We start from the raw sequence: 26,254 nt of genomic DNA, 5'->3' as shown, positions 1-26,254 counted from the left end.
AGGCTTTGGCTCTCATCTCTGTTTTCATTCCTCCTCTGGTTTTTTCAGACCTCAGGGAAGCCATGGATGGAGCCTCGGCTCTTATATGGCAGTGTGGTCTGTACGCGGACGGCCGTGTCCTCAGAGCTCCCCTGACATACCGAGCGTCTTTACTGGTTGCCTGTGGTGGGAGCTGAGGATGCTCGGCAAGCATCCAGCAAGCGCCTTGCAGGCTTAGATCTGCGAGGAGCTAAAATCCTGGAGAGAGGCTTTGTTAATTGCTTAAGTCTGTGCTCAAGCTGGCACATACGCTGTAACCATGGGTTTGCTCCAGCTGCACGGAGGGATCCCTGCTGTGCTGTCAGGCTGCTGGCCCTGTTGCACCTTTGCAGCTGTGATGCGTTTCCGTGTGCTGGTTCTCCAGCAGGCATCTTGTGACCACAGCAATCCTGCCATCGGACAGGGGGAGAGGAAAGGGGTTTGCTTTGGGGGTGGTGGGCAGTGCTGTGTACTTGCTGTGAGGCTGCTCTCTGCATGACTTGAGCTGGATGCAGAGCTTGGTCTTCATGGCCAAACCACGGGGGAATCAGGGAGCCCCCTCCAAGGCCCTGCAACGCCTGCTAGTCCATGAAATACCCACGACTAACGCTTAGGTTGCTTTATTCTATTTTTTTCCCCTCCTAAACGGTCTTGGTAAGAAGAATATTGGCACAAAAGTCTGTCGGGACAGGAGGAAGCCTCTGAAATGCATTTTGGCTACATGCGCTTGGCCAGATGCTGGGAGAGCTTAAATCAGCCCAAGCTCTTGGTGCCTGTGCCTACCCCAGCAGCCAGGATCTGGCCTCCGTTGGGCATCAGCTGGCAAAGCAGGAGGCAGCGCTGGGCAGGGCTGTGCTCTCGAGCGGCTGCTGGGCTGTGTATTTTTCCTTGCTGTGCTACATGAGCTGCATCGTGACTCATACCTCGTGGGAAGGGCTGATGGATGCCACTCGCCTTTTTCCTCTGCCTCCTCCTTACTCTGGTCCCTAATGGCTCCTCCCGAGGCAGCTCTGCAACCGGGGAGGGACTGGCCCAGGATCTGCAGCGTGGTTGGGGGCTTCTTCAGCCTGGCTTCAATTCTCTGGGCTTACACTCTCCAGCAGCTGCTGGCCCTCATCTGCCTGGATATTTCTCGAGGTGTGTGAGCATCCGAATCGTGTTTTTGCTGGAAGGAGCTATCCATCGGACTCGTGCTCTCTGTTTAAGTGCAGCCCTGGATATGGCTCGAGTTGAGCTTTAAGCCAAGCTCAGCCTCATCCCGTCCTTCCTTTCCCTATTCCAGATGGGGAGATGCTGGTGCTACGCGTTTCTGTGGAGCATTGCATCGAGCGTGACATGCTCTGAGCAGCCCTGGTGAGAGACAGTGGGCCCAGCCAGGCGGGACTGCTTAGGTTTGGTTTTGCTGCTGTGTGGGTTTAAGTAGAAGACTTGGCCGGAGAGGTGATGGCAGCACAGTGAGGGAAGAGGGAGCATGTGGAAAGAGCCAGCTAGAGCCCTGCCCTCCCCATTCACAGATTTACTTCCTTTGGGTGTGGGATTGCTGTGCACTGGGTGGGAACAGGCCTCCTCCTCTCAGCTTTAATTAAGAAAAAGCAGGAAGTTTTAGGTGGTTAACAATTAATTTTTTTTTTCATTTCTTCTTTTTTCTGATCATCCATGAATGTACAAAGCAGGATTGTTAGTTGTAGACCTAGAAAACAACTGAATTAGCCTTCTGAGGCCAGAGTTGTGATGAAGGACTGTATTGCTACCTTGGAAATCAGAGCAGGGAGGGATGATCTTTGCAAACAGTACCAGGCAGTGAGGGGGCTAGAACTGGGAAAATACTCACGATGGAGAAAACAGATGTTTAATTGTAGCACCAGGAGTGGGCACTCGGCTGTGAGCTGGACCATGCTGGAAAAATTTGTCTTTCTTACATCTGAAGCAAAGATGCCTCTGTCTGGGTTGATGCTGAGAGGGGCTGAACTACTTACCTCGGAAGTGTTTTGCTGTTGCATGTCAGAGTCTCAGCACCCAGAGCCTGATGCTTCTGCAGTACGGATGCCCTGAGCCTGGGGAGCTGGTGGTGCCCAAAGGGTAAAGCTCAGAGGAACAAGGATGGGAAACGTACCCGCGGTAACTCATCCAAGCAATCCATCAGCGGTCATCTGCCCCCACTGCTCCCTCCCATGGGAGAGCATCCATGCTGGATCCATCCTCCTCCAGAACTATGGGCGCCCTGTTAATCACTAATCATTTGCAGAGAGGACCCTTACCTTCCCTGGGGCTTCCCATGTGCTCCTGAAATGCAGGGATGCTTTTTTTATCGTTTGCGAGTTCGAGTTTTGCTTTGCACTCAGTGAACCCTGTAACTTCTTGCAATCAGATGGGGGGCAGACAGTTTTCCTGTTGTTTCCTCTGTGGCTTTTGGGGTAAGGTCACCTCTGTACAGAGATTCTGGCTGATCTGAAGGGAAACCTCAGTGGGGCTCGTGCCTCATGGTGGCTTTGTGCTTGAGGTGAGCTCACCCCAGAGCCTGGCTCCTTTAGCAGTCCTCCTGCTGATATTTACCTCAGCGCACATCTCCACCCATCAACCAGCATCAGGAAGTGGCTTCTGGCTCTACAAAATTCAAATCAGATAGTGCTTCCCTGGCCGAAAGTGTGACAAAATGAGCTAGAGCCCTTAGCAAAGCAAGCAATGTTCCCACTGTATTTTAACCAGCCCTCCTGGCCTCCCACAGTCAGGCTGGTGCTGACAGCAACTCCTAATTGCCAGCAACCTGTAATCAGCAGAATGTTCCCTTAGGAGAAGAGGAAGAGACAGGCTGAGTTTTGATCAGCAAAGTGCATGGTTTGCAGCCAGAGCAGCAGGCACCCCCCAACAGCAGCTCCCTGGCTCATCTCACTTGTTTCTTTTTAATATATGTTATTTCTCCAACGACAAGAGGGAGCCTGGTGGGGTATGAATGCAACAATAGTCTGGAGCTCTTTGCTCGTTGAAGAAAGGGAACATGCTGTGCTGGGAGGCTGTGTGGGTTTCTGAGCCAATTCCTTGCTCTTGGCTAGTAAAGACCCGTCTTTCAAGCCCACCAGGGAGCGAACGGCAGCCCCGTGCTGGGGCAGGGTGTGCTGTACTGCTTGTAGGGAACAAGTCCTGCTTGAGCCTGGTGGGACCTGGCCAGTGGTCACGGCACTGCGGTACGGTGGTGATGAGCAGCACTGTGTGCTGATGAGGCATGTCTGTGGAGCGGGCATGCAGTTATGGAAGAGTAGGTGACTTCCCCAAGATCACCCGCGTTTGCTCAGAGGGAACTGAATCTGAGTTCCCTAAATTAGTGCCCTGCCTGCTGGACCATCCTGCCTCACCTCATCTCACACAGCTACATGGGCATCTCTCCACGCCCAACCTTGAACTTGCTGAGGCCGATACTGGGGGTTCAGTTAAAAAGTCTAAAAAAGTCTTCATATTCCATGGCTTTGGGTCTGGTTTTGCTATTTTAAAATATTTTATATAAGTATTTATATAAATATTTGTGTGAAATTTTACCAGGCTTCTCCATTTCAGTATTAATTTGACACTGGCTTTAAAAACAGTTGAAAATCCATTTTTACTGTCAAGCCCAGAGTGCATCCTGTCACTGCAGGCTTAAATCCTCACTGAACTTGGCAAGACTTAGGACCAAAGTCACTGTGGTGCCTGTGAAGACAATACCCTTCATTATGTGTGAGTGTCATCAAGTCACACTCATTAATCCTCTAATCCTAGTTAAAAAGCTACAGCCTCACTCAAAATGGATGTGCAGAGAGACCAAATTGGTCCTGTTGGACCAGTTTTGATTGAATATCTTTGGACGCAGAAGACAGAAAAAAGAGCATCTTCCATAAAGCGAATGCTCTCACGGCACTCAGATAATATAAACCAAGGAGATGAGGAGCGTGCCCAACCCCACCCATCTGAGTAGAGGATCCCGAGTGCAAGCAGGAGGCTCTTGCACTTTTAGGATAGTGCTAGCAAGAAGTCAAATATAAGAGGAGGAAAATATCTTTGAAAATCTTAATCTTAAAAAAAAAAAAGAAAAAAAAAAAGGGGGGGGGGGGGGGAAGAGAAAAGACAAAGTCTGGCCCTGAGGGTGAGACTCATCCTCCGTAACATGATCTGTTAAAAACTTAGGCAGTGAGTCTACAAACGAGTCATTGGCATCCCTCAGAAATCAAAGGCAGGAGATGCTGCCAGATAGGTGAGTGAGTTTCTCCGGATCGTGTGTCTCTGCCCCATCCCCAGAGGGACTTAGTTTTGCTGCCCACAGATGGGGCTAAGACCCTGGGTGGGTGCATCCGTCCACAAGAACGGCCGGAGAGTCCCTTGGACACCTCCTTCCTACGAGCTGGGCTCTATTTCTGTGTTTGCAGTCTGCTTTCCCACACGCAAATTCTGGTCCCCGCTGTAATCGGTCCTTGGCCAGCTTTTCAAAGCCTTGGCTCGGGTGGTGGCTGTGCTTTCTCAAAGGGCGGGCTGTTCTCATCTCCCCTGGGTTTGAGCTTCTTGCTCAGCCCTGGAGCAAAGCGGTGTGCTTTTCCTGTTGCTCTTCTAAAGTCCTGTCTGGTTATTATCTGCAGACCAGAAACAGAACCTTTGCTGTTTGGTCTCCAGCCAAAATATAGCTTATTTTCTTGGTGCGTGGTGCAGTATCTACAAGTCTGTGCACAGCTGGGGTATTTGTGCAATAGAAGCAAAGATTTTTTTTCCTCCCCCCTTTTTCTTTCTTATTGCCCCAGCAAATAGCCCACTGAGCCAGAGAAACACATTTATGGGTAGCAGAGGGTTTTTTTTTTTTAATTAAATATTTTTTTTTTTTAGCTCAGCTCTCACGGAGTGGTTACATCCTGTCCCTTGTCTGCTAACCCCGGCTGTGTGTGTGACTTCTGTAGGAGGGAGTGACACTGTGAGTCAGTGTGAAAGCTGACATGGTTTGGAGGTGGCATCTCTAATGGAAAGGGGAGGTTTGGAGAGGACTGTGGCCATTGCATCTGTTCCAGTGGCATGCCACTGCACACCCTTCTGGGATGCTGCCCAGAGCTGCGGTGGTCCTGGGGCTCCCTCCTGTCCACTCCTGTAATGCGTCCTGTCCCTGCCATGCTTTGCAGATTGAAGCACTTATGATGGAGATGCAGAATCCAGACACGGGCATCAAGACGCAGTCACAGAGGGTGATGATCACAAACATCCCACACGCTGTGGCAGGTAAGAGCTTCGCCGGGGAAAGGGACTGGGCCAAGGAAGTTCATCAAAGAAAAGCTGTGTGTGGACCCCATGGCCACCCCAGGGTTACCACTGCCTGGGTGCATACTGGAGCCCGCGTTCCCAAAAATATTTGCCGTACATCCTTTGAAACATACCTGCTCCTTTTATCTCATTCTCACTCGTGTGTCATTTCACTCCTAGCTCTTTGTATCAGACACACAGAGATTGATAATCATGCACTTTTAGCTGTCACACATGAGTTTAACTCAAGTGACCTTGCTTTCTCTTAGCATACAGGTGAATAGGTGCTTCAGCCTCCAGACCTGTTGTATTCCTGGTGGGGCTGGATCATAAATAAGGATAAATATTAAAATCCGATTAAAATAGGCAGACTGGAGTCAAACTGAACTTCAGAAATGAACAACAAACAATTAGTCTCCCTTTTAACATTTTCTGCTAATAATCATTTTTCTTCGGTACACAGGAAAAGAACAAAATATCCAACCCACTTCTCTGCCTCTAAATGACAGCTTTTCTTCCTTCAAGCAGGCTGAAGAAGAAACAGACAGGGAGCTGTGCTGCGCTGTGTCACGTATGGCGTTACAGGCAGCTCTTATCGCAGTCTCCTTTGTGCCTGCTAGCTCCTTTCACAGGGCACTATCAGTACCTCTGCTTCCCTGTTCTCCAAACCTCCACAAAAGCTCTTGTGAAGCATCCTCTGCTATAAATATTCACACACACTGTACCAAAGTTTCCTCCTCCTGCTTTGGTCTTTCTGCAGCACTTTGAAATCCAGAACACAAACTCCCACTGAAAGCAGTGAGCTTGCTCCAGGCAACTCAGGAGACAACTTAGCCAAATAGATTAATTTTTCCCCACTGTATTTGCAAAGCCCAGTAGGCCCTGTGTGGTGTTTGCCCCAATTTTTTTAAAAAATGAGGAAGCAGAGGCACTGAGATGAAGTCAGTTGCCCATGGGTACAGTCAGTCAGTGAAAGGGTAAGGAGAACTTAGATGACATCTGAAGCTCGTTCTCAGCAGCACCCTCCATGCATTACAGTACAAACCATATCCTGGCTTACATAGCTATTATGCAGCTGAATTTGGTGGAGTGCTTTGCATCTGCAAAGGATCTGGCCTTGCCGCCCCTAGCTGTTAGCGAATAGTTAAGGCAGCACTGCAGAAAAGTTTCCCCTGTACTGAAGATAACGTGCCAACTAGATTAAGTGCAGGGGGAACAAGTACTTCTCTTGATGTCTGGCCAGTGTAAAATACCACTTCCTAAAAGTCCGTGGCTAGGTGATGTGGAGGGAAGATGCCTATTGGTGTTCATCCTCTTTGCGTGCTGTCTGCTTTATTCTGGTTCCTTAGCTGGAATTGCTACGAGTTCCCTCTTGCATAAGTCATAAATTCTAGTCAACTTCTGATAGGCAAGGGACTTACAGTCTCCTTGCGTGGCAGTCATCACTCTCTAAACTATGGTATTTGTAGTGCTGCGCAAGTTGCGTATATACTGATTGGCTTCTGGGTGTTGCAAAAGAGATTGATTCATGTTTAGTGAGGGAATGGTGAAGACATTAGAGCAGTGGATACAGATCCACTGAAGAGAGCTTGGCTCTTCATGTGCAGGAAGCTAACTAGTTAAATTCAGTGTCAGTAAAATGGCTCACAACAGAAAAGGCAAATAAACCTTCATGTTAAATGCGCACCTTGGGGGAAAAGGCTTACAGAGAGAGCTGTCTAGAAATGAGTGATGAGATAATCCTCTAATTTAATCTATTTCAGGAAGCAGGCGGTAGGATAAGAGCTCTGAGCCCCTATTAGAAAGTTAAGTCATCACTGCAATGTCAAGAAAGGTCAACACCTCAATCTGCAATCCTAGGGGACATTTGGAGGAAAAGACCAATAGTTGATCAGGGAATGAGTGCATTTTTGCCCTGTTTAAATGGAAGGAGGTTCATGATGTTTCCCCCTGCAGAACATAAAACTAAAACTGCTGGAAGTTTATGCTGATTATGGGTACGACTGGCCACACCCCACCAAAAGAACTGGGAGAGATGAAGTGTTTGTGAATGCAGAAATCTTGTTTCCCTTTGATATGTCCTGTGACCACTACAACTTGGATCTGAGACTCGGGCATCCCTTCTGCACTGAAAGTCGTGTCTCTTAAAGGACTCAAGAGGACCAGTCACTGGTCTCTTAATAAAACTGAGACAGGACCGTGCTCTGTGAATCTGAGATACTTTGCAGTGAATCTTTCAAGACAAGACGGTGCAAAACAAGGGGCACTTCACCCTCGCTGGGCGTGGAAGCCGTTGCATTGCTTAAGTCCTTTCTAAGCCAATGATGAGGGTTTAAGTCTTGCTCAGGCCATGTGTGCTTCTGCACACTCACGCTGTGCCATCCTGAGGTCACTGCCTGCCTCGGGCTCCCTCTCACAGGGACTGATGCCTCTTTGGTCAGGAGGAAGCCTGAATGACAGCATGGCCAGTGAGAGACCGGCAATGCATTTTATTGCTGCTTCTCTTGTGTGGTGCGTTTGAAAGCATGTTTGCAAGAAGGGGTCTGTGCACTCGGTGGGATCCAGAGCACAGTGAGGGGTGAGGACTGGAGAGGTCTCGTTTTGGCCCATGGATTTTGGCACACTCCCAATTTCAAGCACCTGACATTTTCTTTGCTTTACAGGTAATGATATATTGCAGTGGATTCTCCAACGCTGGCAGATCACCGAGGAAGGTGGGTAGAAATGTAAAAATTGAGGCTTTTTCAGCTTTGAGTTGTAAAACTTTAAGGTCTCCATAGATAAAACCTTTTAGATGAATTCTTCTCTCCTGAGTAGCAGCTCACTTTTAAATTCCAGTGCAGTGTTTCTGTGCAATCAAAACGTCTGCCTTCTTCATTTTCAGAGGCACTCCACCTGGGAGACCTGTTTGTCAAATATGGATACATCTACCCTCTTCAGGAGCCAAAGAATCTCACCCTTAAGACAGACGGCAGCCTGTACAGGTTTCAAGTGAGTTGCACCTTGTCTAAAGCCATTGAGAGGGAGTTCAGCACTAGTTTTAAAAACAGGCAGCTGGGGCAATTCCCCAGGAGCTGTAGTCGTGAGGCCATGCTGTGTAACCGTGCTAATCGTTCCATGTGCAGGAGGAAGGGATCCACAGAGAAGCCTCGGGCCAGTTTCCCCAGTTCTGTGTGTCAGATTACAGTTTACAGGCAAACTAATATACTTCCTTCAGCTAAATTAGCATACTTGTTCAACTTCAAAATAGCTGTGCTTTCTTCCAAATGTGCGTTCCCTTCCAGGTCTTAAAGTAGCAAATGGAATTGCTGGTTGAAAATAGAATGATCTGGGGAGACTGAATAATGAATATACAAAAAGCACAGTAATAACGGGATGTTATCAAGATTCATGGTTGGACTGTTTTCACTACGATGGCAAATTAGGGTATCCTCGTTCGTACTTTGAATGAGGAGTCTGGTTCCCACATAGTGCCAAATTAGGCTCCAGCATCTCAGTCTGAATGCTCAGGCAGCAGTGAGAGGTTGGCCATATTAACCAACTGCAGAGCAGGAGTGGATTTGACAATGGCAGTCTGCTGACTTCAGTTCTCCTGCTGTAGCTGGCCTGCACCATCGTGTGAGCTGACATGCAGAGCTGAGGCTTTGAGTATAGCAGAGGAGAACTTTCATCTCCCTCCAGTGTAGGTGGTGCTGTGCGCCTCTTGGCATGAGTTCAAGGCTACCGTGCACTAACGAAAGGCTTGTTTTTCTGCAGACCCCCTATTTCTGGCCCACGCAGAGCTGGCCTGCTGATGACACAGACTATGGTAAGTGATAGCGTTGTACGTGTTTAGGAGGCGTAGTGCAAGCAGTTTGTGTTCATGCAGTCCTGCACCGTTTGCCGTTCATCTTTTTGTGCTGTGTATCCACATGCGATGACCCGCCCTTGCATTTTCTTTCATATTATTTTGTGAATAATTCCTGGTAATGCTGAATTGAGGGAATGCTCTGGATGTGACCGCCTTGTGGTGGCCTTGATGAGAGAAAGTGCTTAAGCTTCTCTTACGTTCCACTAAGATCCATCTGAAATACTCTGCTGGGTATGCAAGACTTTAAACATAAGGTTAGATTTCCCTGAATAGTTAAGTGTATTCCTGGATCTGAGCCCAAGACTGTCTTCCTGTATATTTGGATCAAGCCCTGCATTCAGAGAGAGTTCTTTCTTTATATAATGCACAGTGGCTCCCAATATTTCCTGATGGCTTTTTCCATATCAATCTTCTGTTGCCTTTATAATGCTTTTTATTATAAGGCTGGTCATGAAAGTTGGGCTGATCAGCTTGGTTTGCTCCTGTGGGCTGTGCAGTTCACAGACTGATTTGTTTATACCAAGATTGTCCTCTGTGGCTTTTACCTACATTATGCTGTAGATCTTCTGGGGAAATAGAACAGCCCATTTTAGATTAGAATGTTTTTAATAGAACTTGGAACAAAACATTGGCCTGTATTTGGAAAACTTGGAAGTCAAACTCTGAAGAACCTCAACATCTTAAAGATTTGGTCCAGTATCCTTTGACCTGTAAAACCCTGGCTGAGTTCCCAAAGGAGGAGTGACTGCTGGCAGAAGGCACACACTGTGTGTTCTGTGTGGCTGCTCCCAGCCTGGGCACTGGCTTGTGAAGCATCAGCGACAAAGTGAAAGCACCAAGTTCATTTTTCTTCAGTGAGCTCTCGTGATCTTGGAGCTCATGCCTGGGAAGATACTGTAACAGAGGAAGATTCCTGTGGGTAAATTTTTAATTATTCTTGGATTTGTTGGTCTAAGTATAACTGACTGCTTATTTGCTTCTCCCTCCACAGCAATTTACCTAGCAAAGAAGAACATTAAGAGGAAAGGGATTTTAGAGGAATATGAAAAGGTAAGGAGATGTTGTACTTGTTCCATTGCAAGCCACTCGTTTGCTATAGCTTTAGCCCTCTGTTGCTAATGAATGGAGCGTGGCAAAAAATCACCTCTTCAATTGCATGAGGCGTTACTCCAGCAATGTCAAAAGCCAAAATTTTGGAAGTGAAAAAGTGGCCAGTACAGGAAAATACTCTGAAGTCATTGATAATTTTAACGGGGATAATTGCTCTCCTTGCAGTGGTATTTTTGAACTGTTGCAATTCATGTAATTACGTTCAGAACAATCCAGATTTCTTGGCTTGGTTGCCAGCCTGGCCTAGTTGAGCTATAGAGAGTCAAGAAAACCCTGGCATGGGAGCGCCTTGTCCAGAACTTTCACACTAACAGCTTTTTTATTTTTATTCCAGGAACATTACAACATGCTCAATCAAAAAATAAACTACAAGTGGGATTTTGTTATTATGCAGGCCAAAGAGCAGTATAAGTGAGTTGACTTGCATTCCCTTATTTGCATCATCGGGGAGGGTATGAGGAGGCAGAGCTTCAGTGTCTTGGTACACAGTTAAATTAACAGTTTAAAAACATAAACTGCAGCTTTAAAATAACTTGCAAGTGTCCCTCAAGATTGTGAAACAAACCTGCCTTTCATATCAGCTTAGGGTTCGTCCAAGTGAACTTTGTTCACTTCACACTTTGCGAGTGAAGGATTTCAGACATTTTCAAATGACTGGACACCCACTTGCAAAGCCTCACCCTCGCCTGCTGCACCTGCATTTCTCTCCCCACCTGGCATTTGTCTGCCAAAGACGTGGAATCGGTGTGGTTTGTGAGAGCACAGGCGGGGGTGGGTGCCTTTCCTGCCGACACATGTGCATACCTCTTTGCAAATGGTTTTTGCACATGCATAAGTGTGCAGGGGGAGGTTTAGATTTTGCACCTGATGTCACTCCCTGAAGAAACCGAGGTCTGATGCTGCAGCGTGCAGGCCCTCATTAGAGACAGTTTCTTTTAGCTCAGGGTTGTCCATGAGCATTTGTGGATCAGGCCACTGGACTTAGGACCTGTTATTGGTCTGGTTCAATTACTGCAATCAAGAACAGTAAATGTTCCCAGCAGGGACTTCTGGAGAAAACCCTGAAGTGCATACTTAGGCACCCAGTGAAAATTACTTGACTTTAGGAGCTGAATCCTTCAAATTCCCAGGAAAGTTAGTGCATGTGAGATGGGATTACTCCTTTGGAGATAGGATCTTTCCTACTTCTGTGGATTCCTTTTACCTTTTTTTGCCTCCCAGCACAGCAGGCACTGCCTCTGCTGTCAGCAGTGTTTCTGTCTTCACTGGGATGGTAGCCAAGTCGTCAGAATACAGCTCATCAGATAACTGTCTCATTAAACACGAGACTGTTGTTCTTGTAAATTGAGGTCAGACATGGGCTAAGAGATGCCAAATGCAGTTTTAAAGTTAGATACCGAGACACTGTCTGAACTAGTAGATTAAACACGTCTGAGGCTGTTTGATGATGATACTGGGGCAGACTGGTGCAGAACAGCCCGCATCCACCCTGTTAACCACAGCAGGGTGGCCACATGCAAACAGCCTTTTGGGAATACTCCCTTGCCCATGCTAAGTCCCAAATTGTGCTGCGGACTTGTCTGGGAAAGAATTAGTTGGTCCAAGCCCAAACCATGCTGGTGCTTCTTCTATTTAATAGTAGAGGTGCTTTGGGTTTTAGTGCCTGGGAACACTGCTTGGCCCCATTTCCAAATCATTTCTGTGAGAAATGCCCCCCCTTTACTGCAAGACGGGTACAAGACATGTCCGGGATGTATCTCTGTGTGGCAGTTCTCAGACACTGCCCGGAGACATCAGAGATGGATAAACATGAGGCAGCAGGACTGACCACAAGTAGTGCGTTGTTAGTGTAAAACTCTACCAAAGGGCTGTCTGTCTAATCAAAAGAGGATGTGTCTCCTCCCAGCTGAGCTCAGGAAGACGATGATTTCTCAAAAGCTACAGTCATGTGTGGCCATGTGAACAGCATGATCTGCAGTCCAGAATTAGCCGGGGTAAGGTGTGGTAAGGAGGCTGCAACAGAGCATCGTGCAGTCAGGCTGGGACCCACGGGGCAGGGGAGACTGGAGGTGTGCCCCCTTTCTCATCCCACTGGTTTTAGGAGAGGAAAATTGGTGAATTCCCCTGGTAGAGTTAAATCCTGTTCTTGGCTTTGCAGGGCAGGGAAGGAGCGGAAGAAGGCAGACAGGTACGCTCTGGACTGCCAGGAGAGAGCCTACTGGCTTGTGAACCGAACTCCTGTAAGTAGAGGATGTTGTCGTGTGGGTTTAGTGCCTCCCTGCAGCCACCTGGGACAAACTCCCGCACGCTAAGGGCATGGCTGTGGACATGGCCTCTGGGCTGTGCACCCTGTCGCTTCTCCTCGGGGAAGGGGTCAGCCCAGGCCTGCCCTGAGTCCACACCTTTCTCCTTGGTTGCTCTCAAAGGTGCAAGGGAGGGAGGTCCGGCTGTAGCACCCATGCTCGGAGGGGAGCGTTGCCAGATTCGGAGGGCAGAGTTCCCCCGGGGCACTGCTGGCTGAGAGCTGCTGGCAGTGGAGCCCTTCGGGGCTCAGGGGTCTCCTCGTGCATTTGTGTGAACCACAAACTTTAAAACAAATGAGTTACAAAGCTATTGATGTTTCTTGTTCATAACAGCCCGGCATGCTAGATGTCCTAGAGTATGGATTAGACCGCGTAACAGATCCCAATGAAAATAAGGTAAACCAGGTGAGACAGGTTTTCTTTTCACACCTACTGAATTTGTTCGGGAGGACCCAGACAATGTCCCTGGGACTGTGGTTTTTTGGGCACCGCAGGCTGAGCGAGTCAGCTCAGCCGTGACAGCCAGTCAGGCCAGAAGTTGAAGCTGTCTCATTGTCCGGGGGGTGGGGCCCTCGAAATAGGCTTTGGCAGCATCTTTTGGCTTGAAAGTACTTTGTCAGCTTTCTTGCCACACCAGTTAGTGTGAGTGTTTAGCTACAGGACATGTTTTCTCTGCTGGTGAAGCTGCATTAAGGAATCCTCTACCTCCAGATGCTTGTTGCTGCCTTTTTATTAGTGGTGAACGGACTGTGGGGGGTTGTGGAGTGTAAAGGATCAGAGGAAAGATCCGGGTTTACAATAAAATAACAGAATACCTCCAAAAGGGTAATGTGTGGCAAGAAGATGGAGAAGTTGGTGTGGTGGATAGGAGACACAAAACGTTGCCTAAAAATGCATATTGTATAGCTAGACCATAAAGAAACAAAATTAATGAACTGAGACCGTGGAGGCTGTTAACTGGGTGGGACTGGTTCAGAGTCCACAACAAGACATGCAGTCAGTGGATGAGGAGCTGCTCGTCTCTTTCTTCATCAATCCTTTTCAGCAATCCTGCATTTGTGCACTTAATGGTGTTCACTTGGAAGTGAAGTCAGTGTCTCTCAGCAATTAAATGCAAATGTTACTGCAATCGCACTCACTGTATTCCCACAACTTCTCATTTTTGTAACAGCCTTTAAACATCTCAACAGCCAGAGGCAGGATAATTGCTTTGGCCAACTGTGTTCTGTTGCTATAGAGACTGAAAATGAGCAAAATGTAGGGTTGGGGTGTATTTTATTTTTTCTTGTTGTAAGTAGCAGCTGCCGAAAGCCTTTTGTTTTTCTTTTTTTTCTTTTTTTTTATTTTTTAAGAGAAAAGGAGTGGAGGAAAGGGAGAGGGATGGAAAAGAGGAGTAAGCCAACTTCTCGCCCACAGTTTTACAGCTGACATGGAAGGAGATTTTAGGTTTGCAAACAGTCTGAAAGCCCGTAGCCATCTGCCAGCTGCTTGGTAGCAAAGAGGAAGTGAGCTGAGGGATCTCCGTTCAGTTCCCACCCTGGACATAGAGAGATGGTCGATTCCTCCCGTCAGCAGAGACTCCAAGGAGGGCATGAGCCAAAGGACACCAGCTTTGGGGTGACTTCACTGCCTTTCTCCTTTAAGCTGATCTCTGAGTTATGCCTCCTCTCTGGAGGCTGAGCTGAAGAGGGAAGGTTCTTCTTGCTCCTCTTTTTGCTTTTGAAAGAGCGATTAACAATACACTAGACAGCCAAAAGCCCACGTAGAGCCACCTTTGGACTAGGAGCTTTTTTTTTATTTCTGCAGGCTGCTCTCTCAAACACCTGTGGCTCAACAGCCTTTGGTGAGCAGAAAGGATGGCCCAAGCTCTGCCGGTAAATGCTGAGCTGGACTGTGCTTTGTTGGCCGTATTTTACTCCTGCTGAAGGCAGTGTGGAGTTTTATTGATGTTTTCTGTGGGCCCAGCCTCTGGCTCAGACATAGGTGAAACGATGAGAGCAGAAAATGAGTGCATGAATCCAGTGCCCATTTATTTGATTTCTGTCTGTTCATGCTCAATCTAGCTTCACTTTGTTGGCCAATTAGTTTTCTTTTATCTTGACAGCTGAGAAAGAAAATATTCCCGGTGATAATTAATTTCTGACATCAGAATGACTTCTTTGAAGCTGATATTGGCATGAACATCTCTCTTTCACTTGGCTCAGACCCTTTGGTGGGCTGCTCCCTCCTTAATTGATAGAGTCCTCTGGGGATAAACAGGTGCTCAGCCAAACATCGCACTCCTTTGAAAGAGACTTTTATTACTGACCCATGAGCATCCCTCCTGGTTATAATGAGTTAGGAGTTGTAGTTGGGCAGGAGGAATAAGGCAGAAGTAGCCATCCCTTGAACAGCTAATTAAGGGATGCTTTAGCCTTTTGTTACCCAGGTCTCAGGCTCATGATTGGGCCTCACTGCTTAGAGAGTTACCAGGCAACTGCCAGAGCCTGCTGACTCGCCTGCAGGTACACACTCGGCTTTTGCCGCCTTCTGTAACCAGAGAGTCTTTCTGAAAGGTGCTTTAGCTTAGCCAAAAATCACTGCGCTAGATTCAGGGACTGCTGAATGAAATGCCCTGGCTTGTTGTACGCAGCAAATCAGCCACAGATCATCGTAGTCATTGCTGGCCTTTAATTTCATAAGTCTCCGTCAGTTTGGCTGCCTGATAAATGCATAGCTTCTGCTGCATCCATCACATCTTTTGAAATAACAGGGTCAGAAGCAGATAAACAAGATAGGGGAAAACCGGCAATTTGAATGAAACTGGGCGTATGGACTGTTACAGATTTGATTTCCAGCTGTTGGGCTGGAAGCACCAGCACAGTAGAGATGCATGTTGAGATGATCTTATGCTAGACTTAGAATTTGCCTCTGGCGTGCAGGGCTCCCAGCTGGCTGTGTGTAGGGAAAGGCCCACACCTGCACCCGAGAAGAGGTGTTCGTGTGTACAGAAACAGAGTTGTGTGCATGCCAGAGTGCTGTTTGCCACTGCAGTGTCAGAGAGGCAATGCCCACAGGTTTTTGCAATAAAGGGAGCTGCAGAGGGAGGCCGAGCTGTGCTGGCACTGCCTCGTGCTCGGTGGCTGGTGCTCTGTGCAGGATCCCCGTGGTCATCCTCACAGCTTGCCGAGCTGTGTGCACAGACAGAGAGCACTGTGGCATTCAGGGCAGAGTGTGGGCATGATTTGCAGTGCCCTGGTCCAAAATGAGTTCTGGATAACAGTGGCCTGTGCTTGTTCTTCACTCCAAGCTCCATCTAGGCATACACACAAAAGCTGTTATCCCGCTGTTTATGGCCTCTGTAAACACTGAATGGTGGCCAGACAGGCAAAAACATAATGACCACAATGTGGTCAGGAAGACCCACACTGAGAGCAGAGGAGGTCCATGCAAATGGTTAGCTGGAAATTAGCAGATGCCCCAGCTCTTGTAGGAGCTCGTGGCTTCAGCCATGTGGATCGGCTCCAGACACGGGGCTCTTGAGCAGGTCCTGGCTGGCTCCCAGCTGAGCTTTGCAGCCGCTGCCTGTGTGCATGGGGAGTGCTCAGCTGCTGGCAGCGGGGTGTGACGAGGCCGTGCAGGGTGTCCAAGTGCTGTTGTGTGTCTCGGGGAGGAGGATGTTTACAGCTCACGGCACTTGCCTGAGACAGACTGAGGTCTCTCACTAATTGCCATTTTGATTTGAAGCCTGCAGGGCTGGGGAGCTTATCCGCGGTAATTGTGATAAGTCACTCGTTAAGGGCATTGCAAAATTAATCTCATTATAAGAAATGACTCTCTTGTTCCAAATATTATTTCCTTCCAAATGAGGGAGGGTGGGTGGGTGGTACAGGGCAGTTTGGCATTGCTGCTGTCAGTAGCAGTGGGTAAGGATGGCTAGGATGGCGGGGACAACTGGCAGTGCTCAATAGGACACGGGGAGTATTCAGGGTCCCTTGTACCAGCAGCAAAGCTGGAAACTGGTCATGGGAGCACTGTGGGAGAAAGGGAAATTAAATGATGTGTGGCCCTGGGGTGAAATAGCTGAGATCCTTCCCAGTTACTGTGGATTTGAGAACTGGAAAGGACTGAACACAGCCAGCACCTGCAGCCCTCAATAGGGTGTTCAGCGCTGGGCTCCTCTTTGATTCCACTCCAGTTCAGTGTGTGCCACTACTCAGTGATGCTCAGCCCTTCTCATGCCATAGCCCCCTTTTCTGTGCGAGCCTTTGCAAATCCCCTCCCCACCCTGGAGCACCCCAGCAAAGCCCCTTGGCTTTCTCAGGACAAGCTGTCCAGAGCGCTGACCTACGTGCTCAGGCTGTGGCAGGGTGTAGGATGCACTTTCAAAAAAATCTTTCCCTGTTTGCAGACATGGCATTAGCTTTGATTTTTACTTGCCCACATATAATTTTTCTGTAGTGATGGCAGTTTAATTCACGCCTTCCTTGCTCTACATATCATTTAACTTACTGGGTTCTTTTTCTCTTTCCCACCAGCTGTTTGTCTCGTGTGTGTGTGGTGTGCTGCCTGCCTCTAAGACCCCTGTAGAAGATAACACAACTTTACTGCCACGTGAGCTGCCTTCAAGCCATTATGCCAGCATCCACCCCTCCTCGCCCCACTGTACCAGGCCTGTCTGAGGCACCCACTTGACGAAACAGAGGAAGAAATGAGGGGCCTTTTAAAACCATCTAATGATTTTTAACGTGTTGATTTACCTAAAGTAAATGCCCTAGCCACACTTAAGTTCCATCAAATGGAAGTGCCAGTTCAGCTGGCACTTATAAATCTGATGGGGCCTGGTTTGTATCTCAGGTTTCCCCAAGGAGATAGCGAACTCCTATTGTGCAGGAAATAGCTGGCCTGAAACAGAAACAAAATTCTCTAAAGAGGGCACTTCTAGGACAGTAAATGCAGCGAGTTTCTCTGCACAAGCAGGTGATTTGTTTTTTTTCTTCCCTCCCATTTCTACAGTCTATCTGAAACAATGATGACACTGTAGAAATGGGGGGAAGAAATGGTGCCTGCATGGAAGCTGGCCTGGCATCAGGGGTACAGCTACAGGGTGAAAAGCTGTTCTTTACTCCGTGTGTCCTCCATCACTTATAAGATGTTCCAGGAGGCTTTGAATCAGCAAGTGAGGCTGTACAGTCCTGTGGCCAATGATCCTGTTGTCCAAGAGCTTCTTCCTCCCCCTGATGTGTCAGCCCTTACCCCCTCGCACGCAGTTCCTTGTGTGTGGCCAGCAGAGCATTGCTGCTGGTGCAGCTACTGTTTGCTTTCCTGTTTGTCCCTGCTGAGAGTTTGTCCCCACTGCAGTCATTCAGAGCCGGTCATGATATTTCCAGCAGAAAAAGCTTCCTCCCTTTGCAATGCGACAGCAAGGATTTCTGTTAGTACTACACTGGCCAGGCTAGGTCTGTGTTAGGATCAGATGGGCTGGCTTCATGGTAGTGCTGTACAGATTGGCTGATCTGCTGCATATCTGGCTCCTGCTGCTGAAATGGTGAGTGTGCCCTCTCAAAATCAACCAAGTTTCAGCAAAATGTGCATATTTTTCTTCCATATAGAGAATAGTTTCTCCCTCCTGAGCAGGACTAGTGATGATGGTTAAAATACAAAAGCAGATCTGCACCAGTGTCCCCACGATGGTCCCCTCACAAAGCAGCCCTGGGAGAGCGTCTTGCCTTTCCCAAAATAGGGGCACCTCAGGGTGCAGGTTCTCTGGTGAGAAGATGGGAGAAGCAGGCTGCCCGTGGCATTCGATACAAGATGCTTCATCCCTCGTCGCTCACAAACTGCACTTCACCAAGGCATTCTGCAGACCCATGTCTGCCACAGGGTTAGTTTGATAGAATAATTCTGGGATGCAGATCTTGTTGGCTAAAACGGGAGATGAAGAACTGAAACGCTGCATAAGCCTTTAAAGGCTTGCTGAGAGCATCCCTGACTTAGCCTGTCTTTCCTTCTCCCTCCTCAAGTTTATTTCACACAAAGTAACTGTGCTTCAAAGGAAGCTGTGTGAATAAACACCCCGCAGTTAATTTCTTGCCTTCAATTGCTTGCTCATTTGTGGATGACATGTAACATAGTCTGAGTTATTCAAATCACAACGTAAGCACCCTTTGCACAGCAGATACTGCTTCTGAGGCTTTTAATTGTGGTGTTTATATTTTGCAATGTGTTGGTTCCTGTCTCCTTTAGCTTATATTGAATGATCTAATCTGTGTCTCGTAAACGAATCTATTTTAGCTCCATTAGAATAACCCCTTAATTGAAGGCATACAGGCAGCCTCTGATGGAAGAAGCAATGCTAAACAGTAAATACAGCTAATGGAACGATTTACGGTGTGTGGATGCTCTTAACTTTGATGATACCCTGATTAGCTGAGCTGCTGTGTTTGATTTTAATTGTAATGAGAATTAATGGGAGAGCGCTGCACAACAGCAGCCCTGCAACGGTGTTTTCATGTCTCAAAAAAGGCAAGTGAAAACACCCACCCCAATTTAATGGGTTTTGTTTCTTTATTTTACAGAAAAAAACTATGGACGTTTATAGGAGAGAGGTAAGTGGTCCTTCCCTCACTTCTAGGCGTTTATCCTGTATGTATTGCTTACATCAGTGTTGCATGGAGGCTTAAAGCCCCCTTTACAGGGAATGAGCAGTTTCGAAAACGCCTGGGTTTGGCTGGCAGAGTCTCTGCTCCATGGAGCTTTTGGTCAGTGTGCTTTCAGGACATTTCCTGCCTCTGCACTGCAGGCAGCCAGCAGCTCTCCCAGTGACGGGAAGGCTCAAGCAAGGACAGACACCAGGGCTAAAATCCAATAGATCAGAATTAGCGGTGGGGAAATCATAGGAGATACATCCAGCGGTGCCAGTGCAGAGACAGCCAAGGATCAATGATAATTACATGCTAAATCATCCAGAGCATTTGTAGGTGCCTAGAATGGTAGCTATTATCCAATTTTTATATAGCATGGGGAGTGCTTTTTAGTTACTTGCACATTGCAAAACGCTCTTCTGACATTTGCAATAAGGTCAGTGAAAACAGCCATTTTACTAAGACAGTTTAGGGATTCTCTGATTCCTTGGACATCCAATAATTAGGGAAGAGGCAGCCCTTGTTGTAGTTAGCCTCACTACCTGGGAGAGGGCATGTTTGAGGTTCAGATAGAGGTGGCCTTGTCTTCACATCTCCATGCTCCTAACCATGGACATGTCTGATCCCTCTCAGATCATGTACTATCAGCAGGCCATCATGAAGTCCAGAGTGAAATCTTCTGTCTCTCTCGGAGGGTAAGTTCTGATTTCCTTCTGTCCACACATTAATTAGTCTTCAGTGCTCATCTCCTAATGAGATGATTAAGCTATCTGCTCTGGCAGCTGGTGGCTCAGTCAGGGCAATCGATGTGGTGGCCACACGCAGTGTTTGTGCTGTCTGGGCTGTGTGTTGCCTGGGCCAGGAGGCGTAAGGCGGAGGATGGGTCAGAGTCCCAGTCATGATGAAGAGTCTCCCTCAGAGCTAAGGGGAGCTTTGCTATGAATGTCTGTAGAGCAGTGCCAGCCTCACAGTTGAGATTCCCTCTGAAATCAAGAGATGTTCAGACTGATCGGAACCGGACTGTGGCGCTTGGGACCCAGCACAGCTCTGCAGTCTGGAAAAGCAGCTGTGTGAAGGCTGCTTTGCGAGGATGCAATGCTATGTCCGTCCTGTGCCTGTTCCTGTGCGGGATGAGTAAGCAGCAGAGACAGACTGACCCTCCTGTCCCTGGTCCCCAGCCTGCTGGGCTGGATTCAGCCCCAGTGACTGTTCTTGCTTGTATGGTGATGCTCATCAGAAGGCAGCAGAGCTGGGGGAGTCTCTGGTTATTCTGTATTATGAAGGAACACACACCTCTCCATGAATGTCCGAGCAATTAATTAGCAATTCCTCTTCTCAGTGGGAGTGTTTCCTGATCAGATTCTTGATGTAGCCAATTAAGTGCAAAGCTCCCAGTCCTAGCATTAGCCATTAGTGCATTTGCCACAGGCATTTCTTACCTGGAATCTTATGTGCTGGCCAGTTGCCTAGAGGTGCAGTCCACACCACCAGCCTATTTTACATAGTCATTGCCACCCAGAGATTCATATCGAATCTGAGATAAATAAGGTGCTCAGGCCTGTTCCCTGGGAGAAGAGAGTTGTGGATGAATTAAATGGGAGGAAGAGTCTGGGAAGTAGTGCTGTCTTCTGAGAACCACAACTTGCAAGGCACCAGCGGTTCTGCTCATTTCACCTGTCACTGACTCCCAGGCCACTTAAAACTCTTCTGCCTCAATTTTCCAGACTGTGAGCTGGAGCTGGGGACATCTGACTACCTTCCAGGAATTTTGTGGTGCTTAACTGTTTGGCAATGGAGCTTTTCACACATTAGTCCTAGTCTTCTGACAGATAATGCGTATCACCTAGATCAAAAAATCCTCAGGAAATTTGGATCTCCATCTCAGCTGCAGGATTGGGTCCAAATCAAATTATTATTGATGAGGATAAGAGCAGCAACTAGATAGTGTGCATGCATCAGAGCATTGTATTGATTTAGGAGGTGCTGCAAAGCACTAATCATTAAAAAGACAGAGTAACGTTACCTGAGTTGACAGGTTTAGATTTGTAGCTCGATTAGAATATATGGATTGGAGTGAATTATGCAGGTGCTGAATGCCTTGGCATTTCCAGTGAGAAGATAGGATCGAGCACTTCTGTGCCAAACCTGTGGTATGCTTTGTGCAGTAGCATTGTATAATTGCAGGATATATGCCAAGGTGCCTGTTAGCAACGGGCCCTTGGACAGTGTCCTCCCAGCTTTGAGCACATGAAAGCAGTTTGGCCTGGAAGGAATTTTAAACACAGAAACCAGATGATTTTTTTCAAGAATGAAAAAGGGAGGAGAAAGCTAAAATTCCAGGACATTAGTGAAATCAGTTGTAATTACAAGTCTGGCCAACTTAGAAGGTAGGAGAAGTGTTTGTCTGGTTCCTGCTAGGATAGAGACATTTTTGCTTTGTGCTGAGCCCTCAAACGCATTTGCAGAGAAATGAGCCGTGCAGTAGGTGAGCAGAGGAAAGGAGAAGCTGGGATGTGCCCTCAGCACTCCTTCACCTCTCCCAGAGCTCCCTGTGCTCTCCCACGCCCTACAGGAAGGCTGTGGAGAACCCACCCTGAGCGAATACAGCGCTTGCTTTCCTCTTCTCTGGCACTTTCCTCTCTGTAATGTGTGGCACTAAACAGCGCAGGATCAGGCCTTTGCCAGTTGGCTGGAGAAGGAGACAGAAACCATTTGGGAGCTTAGTCCCACTTCCTTGAAATGAAGAGGCAAAGGAGGTGATGGAAGAAAGTCTTGTCTCTCCAAGCACTTGAGCTGGCAAAATCAGTGCTTTGGAAGACAACTGGGAGATTACTGTTTGGGAAATGGAAAAGGTTAACTGTGCTAATGAATCAGTTTTTCTAGTAAGGCAGGGGCCACATTCCAGATCCCCGTGCTGAGAGGGCTGCATCTCTGAAGATATCCATAGTCTGTGCGACCATTTATTTGCAATGGGGCTGGCCGCAATTCTGTTTGCGAATTAATATTTTGATTTTGTTGGATTTACTTGCAGGCTTGTGAAGTACTCTGAGCAGTTCCTCTCCAATGATCCTATCCTGTCTGGATGTCTCCCAGGCAACCCCTGGATAATAGATGACCCTGAGTTCTGGGATCTCAATGCAAAACTGTATGTATTTGTATTCTCTTGCCAGCTTGTGGTTTACACTGACCTTTATGCTGATAGAAATCAGAAAAGGGAACCATTGCTTTCGTCATGATATCTGGTCTCTGATCATGAGCAGGGAAGCGTTCCCTTTCTGACATAGCTTGGCCATGCTAAAGAAACTGTCTCTTGGGAATATTCCATGCTGAACTTCCAGCATTATCTTCTTCAAGTGGAGCCTTCCTTAACATTACAGAAATTCCTAAACTGATGATGGGAGTATGCACTCAGCCACTGCTGAATGGGTCTAATCCTCCCCTTGGATGAGTAAAGTCTACTTTTACTAGCACAGGAATGGAACATGACTAGTTACACTCAGGTATAGCACTTGGTTTAGTGTTCACCTTGCTAAATTAGGTGCTGCCAATGGTGTAGCAATTCAGGGTTCAACTACTGGCCCTTGGTCTTTGCACACACCTCAGGCTGCTTTCTTAGGAGAGAGTTTGAGTTGGAGGCACATACTGGTGGTCCATCCCTTCTCTGAGGTCTCCCTTGGTTTTCCATTCAGATAGTATTTGCTAATTATACAGTGGCATCTCTGGGCTTGAAGCATACAACATATTACTGGTTCTCATTTGAGACCAGCAATCCTGTTAGAGTGATAATAACCCATTAGACAGCCCCAAAGGATACCTTCACAGAATGCCTTTATGAGAAGCAAAGCTTTGGGCAACAACCAGTGCCTCCTCCAGAACGGGACTGAGTCAAACCTCCGGCAAAGCTGGGCTGTCATTGTGAGAGCAGCATAAATCCGAGATAAATCCTCATCCCACTGTGTACCAAGTTGTTTAATTATGGCTTACTTAGTGGGCTGACTTCAGGAGATCATTACAGCACTCTGGAAAACAGAGAGTGCTGAGAGGTCTCTTGGCGTTCCAGCAGAGGGCATTTTGGTTTTAATTAATCTGCCAATTAGATGGGCCACATGAAACTGGCAGTGCTGTTTGTTTTCAACCTGTGCAGAGTGGAAATCCCCACCAGAATGCGTGTGGAGCGATGGGCCTTCAATTTCAGTGAGCTGATACAGGACCCGAAAGGTCGGCAGAACTTCCAGCTCTTCCTGAAGAAGGAGTTCAGCGGTGGGTCTGCTGTGTCTCTATCTTTGTCCCTGCCTAGGCCATACAGCAGGATGCTGCACAGCTGAGACAGAGCAGTGGTGGAAATCCATGCCTTTGCAGTAGGTGCTGTGAGCTGGGCTGAGACAATGACAAAGTCACAAAGTAAAGGCAGTAGAAGTGACTTTGGAGGCAATGGCTGCGCAGCCAGTGCCACCATCTAGTGGCACAGGACACAAAATACAGTCCAGGGCACTCCCTGTGCTGGGGGACGGCTCCCAGGCAAGCTGGAACTGGCTGAATTCACAAGCTCTTACAGGTGTTGTTTCTCCCCGTTTTCCTCCTTCAGTCCCAAGGGGATTTTCAAGGTGGCTGTAAGAATTGGAGAGACTGAATTGGGGCCAACACATATTGAGTCAAACAAACTCAGTTTAGGAGTTAATAAATGGGATTGCGTTTTCCTCAGTCTCGCTCTCTGCTGACTGCGTCCTTGTTTCGCAGGAGAGAATCTGAGTTTCTGGGAAGCCTGTGAGGATCTCAAGTATGGAGACCAATCCAAGGTCAAAGAAAAAGCAGAGGAAATTTACAAGTGAGTGTGATAATTTTACATTCTTAAACTCTTTGTACGTGAGTCCCATCACCTTCTTCCACACGTTGTCATTCTCCAAATGATTTATTCCTGAGACTTTTCTTTGTAAGCTGTCATCAAACGTGGCTGTCCTATGTCCCCACGTAGGAAAGGAGCTTTTGTGAAGATGAAACCGTAGGTATTGTTTTGTTATATAGTTACTTTTCCTCTCTCTTCTCCACTATTACATTTAGGCCTTAGCATGTAATTTAAATAGAAGTATGGAATAGCAAAGATCTTGGGGCTGCCACGAGGAGAGTGGAGAGACCCTTTTTGCTTCCTGTGGGCTAAAATTTGGTTTATATTGTGTGTTAACAGTGCAAGAGGAAGTGACTGCATGTTGTACTGTCGAAGAGGAGATTGACTGCCCAAGATCAGGACAGCAAATTGTAGTGGGGAGCTAAAGGAACTTTCCCTTTCATGCACAGGCAGAGGAGTCTCCAGGAATTCTCCAGTTGTTAATGGCACTGTTGATTACTCCTCCTTGCAGGCTCTTCCTGGCTCCAGGAGCAAGGCGCTGGATTAACATTGATGGCACAACAATGGGCATCACGGTCAAAGGCCTCAAGCACCCTCATCGTTATGTTTTAGATGCTGCTCAGACCCACATTTACATGCTGATGAAAAAGGTTTGTTATTTGTTTCCAAAGCCTTAGGGGGATTCCAGTTCTCTGGGCCTTTCCATGCCTTTGTGTGCAATCAGCTGTCACTTTCAAGTGGCCTTTGTTTGAAAATCCCTCAAATTTGCTGACTTAAGCAAGCACTGGTTCAGGCCTTTGTATTTTGCTGCTGCTTCTTCCCTCTAAAGCAGCATGTCCCCAAGGTGGTGGAGGTCAGGTGTCTGCTGGAAGTCCTACTTTCTAATGCCAGCTTGGTCACCAGCTCATTCAAAGCTTGAACAAATCTTTTAACTTCACTCAGTTAGTACCACTTTGTGTGCCACATCAGGTATCCCTATGGTAGGATGCTTTTATCCAACTGGATTTCAGCAGTGGATGGGAAAGGTAGTAGCAATTGTGATATAACTGCATGAGTTTTGTACCAAGACCATAACCAGACGTGGCCCATCTCAAATTTTACTGAGGTTTTTCACACATTTTTCTGCAGTTATGTTGATGGACACCCTTTTTTAGGTCTGACTGGTGCAGCAGACTGCGGGCTGATGTCACCGTACAGTACGTCATGGCTTTCTCAGATCACGGTGACGACAAACAACCCGTAACTCCTCCTTATGAGTGATACAAAATACACTTAGCGGGAAGGAGCATTATGGGCCAGAGCAGCCTCTAATGCATATTGACACTGAAAGCAGCAGAACTATGCTGACTTTCAACAGTTGCTGAAAAGTTCGTCTCCTGAAACATGAGCACCTCACCTTGCAATGACTGTGAGACACCACTGGCCTGGGCTAAGCTCAGTTCAGACCTTTTGGTCTGGATCTTACCTGGGAAGCTTTATTGTGAGATGGAAAATCCTGGGAATTTTACACCAAGATGAAAGGGTATTGGTTTAAATAGCTACATTTGCCTGAAAGATGCAAAGTCCCTTGGGCTGCTGGGGGAGATAATCCAGTTCCCAGCCTCCCTGGCTCCTGAGCAGCTGTATTTGGTGGTGATTTTAATAAGGGTGTTTGCAGCCCATAACTACCAGTTTCTCTTTTTTTTCTCCTAGTAGGACTCCTATGGTCGCTACTTAAAGTCTCCAGTATACAAGGAAATGCTGGCCAAGGCTGTTGTGCCACAAGAGGCTGTCAAAAAAAGGCAAGTGAAACGGGATGTAATTGTGCGGTTTGTTTTTCTTGTTGTAGCAAGGGTAGAAAAAGCTTGAGTTGCAGCAAAATTACTATGATTTAGATGTTTGCTTAATTAAATAAAATTTTTCTAAGAAGATGCCTTGCTTTGAGACTGATTATGCTGTTTGTTTGTGAGCCCTTTGGAAGTGGCTTGTGTGCAGTCAGAATTGACTTGACGATGGGTCTGTTTAGAAGGGCTATGATTGTCGAGTTACTTATAGCTCCTTTCCTGGAAGGAGAGAGCACCATGTACTGGGCATGGGACAACTCCCACCCATGAAACATTGGCTGCCAGAGAAGACAGAGCCACCGCAGGGTCCTCCATGGGTTCTGCTCAGCTCTGCCTGGACAGAGCCGCTTACCCCCTGCGAAGTGAAGGTGACAGGCAGCCACATGGGAGCAAACAGCATCTTACCTGCGAGTGACTGCTGGCAGAAGGTAGACAGA

The 26,254-nt window shown here is 47.5% G+C and overlaps 1 protein-coding gene across 3 annotated transcripts in view; it reads left to right on the top strand.

Moving 5' to 3' along the window:
- The window catches only part of RGS9 (regulator of G protein signaling 9), a 35,787-nt gene that overhangs the window by 1,483 nt on the left and 8,050 nt on the right, over positions 1-26,254 (top strand). For 2 of the 3 annotated variants that reach the window (XM_076353637.1, XM_076353638.1), the window contains exons 2-16: positions 5,148-5,244; positions 7,929-7,979; positions 8,150-8,256; positions 9,022-9,073; positions 10,107-10,165; positions 10,560-10,636; positions 12,384-12,465; positions 12,862-12,924; positions 19,086-19,115; positions 19,785-19,846; positions 22,183-22,296; positions 23,296-23,411; positions 23,889-23,976; positions 24,506-24,644; positions 25,690-25,775. In XM_076353637.1, the coding sequence (XP_076209752.1) occupies positions 5,148-5,244; positions 7,929-7,979; positions 8,150-8,256; positions 9,022-9,073; positions 10,107-10,165; positions 10,560-10,636; positions 12,384-12,465; positions 12,862-12,924; positions 19,086-19,115; positions 19,785-19,846; positions 22,183-22,296; positions 23,296-23,411; positions 23,889-23,976; positions 24,506-24,644; positions 25,690-25,775 (1,223 nt within the window). Of the gene's footprint in view, positions 1-5,147; positions 5,245-7,928; positions 7,980-8,149; positions 8,257-9,021; positions 9,074-10,106; positions 10,166-10,559; positions 10,637-12,383; positions 12,466-12,861; positions 12,934-19,085; positions 19,116-19,784; positions 19,847-22,182; positions 22,297-23,295; positions 23,412-23,888; positions 23,977-24,505; positions 24,645-25,689; positions 25,776-26,254 lie in introns of all 3 variants that reach the window. The other variant, XM_076353636.1, reaches the window with a different exon arrangement.

Source organism: Aptenodytes patagonicus, chromosome 16 (genome assembly GCF_965638725.1).
Source record: "Aptenodytes patagonicus chromosome 16, bAptPat1.pri.cur, whole genome shotgun sequence".
Taxonomy (NCBI): domain Eukaryota; kingdom Metazoa; phylum Chordata; class Aves; order Sphenisciformes; family Spheniscidae; genus Aptenodytes; species Aptenodytes patagonicus.
The sequence above is the reverse complement of the archived record's forward strand: the minus strand, read 5'-3'. Positions and strand labels throughout refer to the sequence as shown.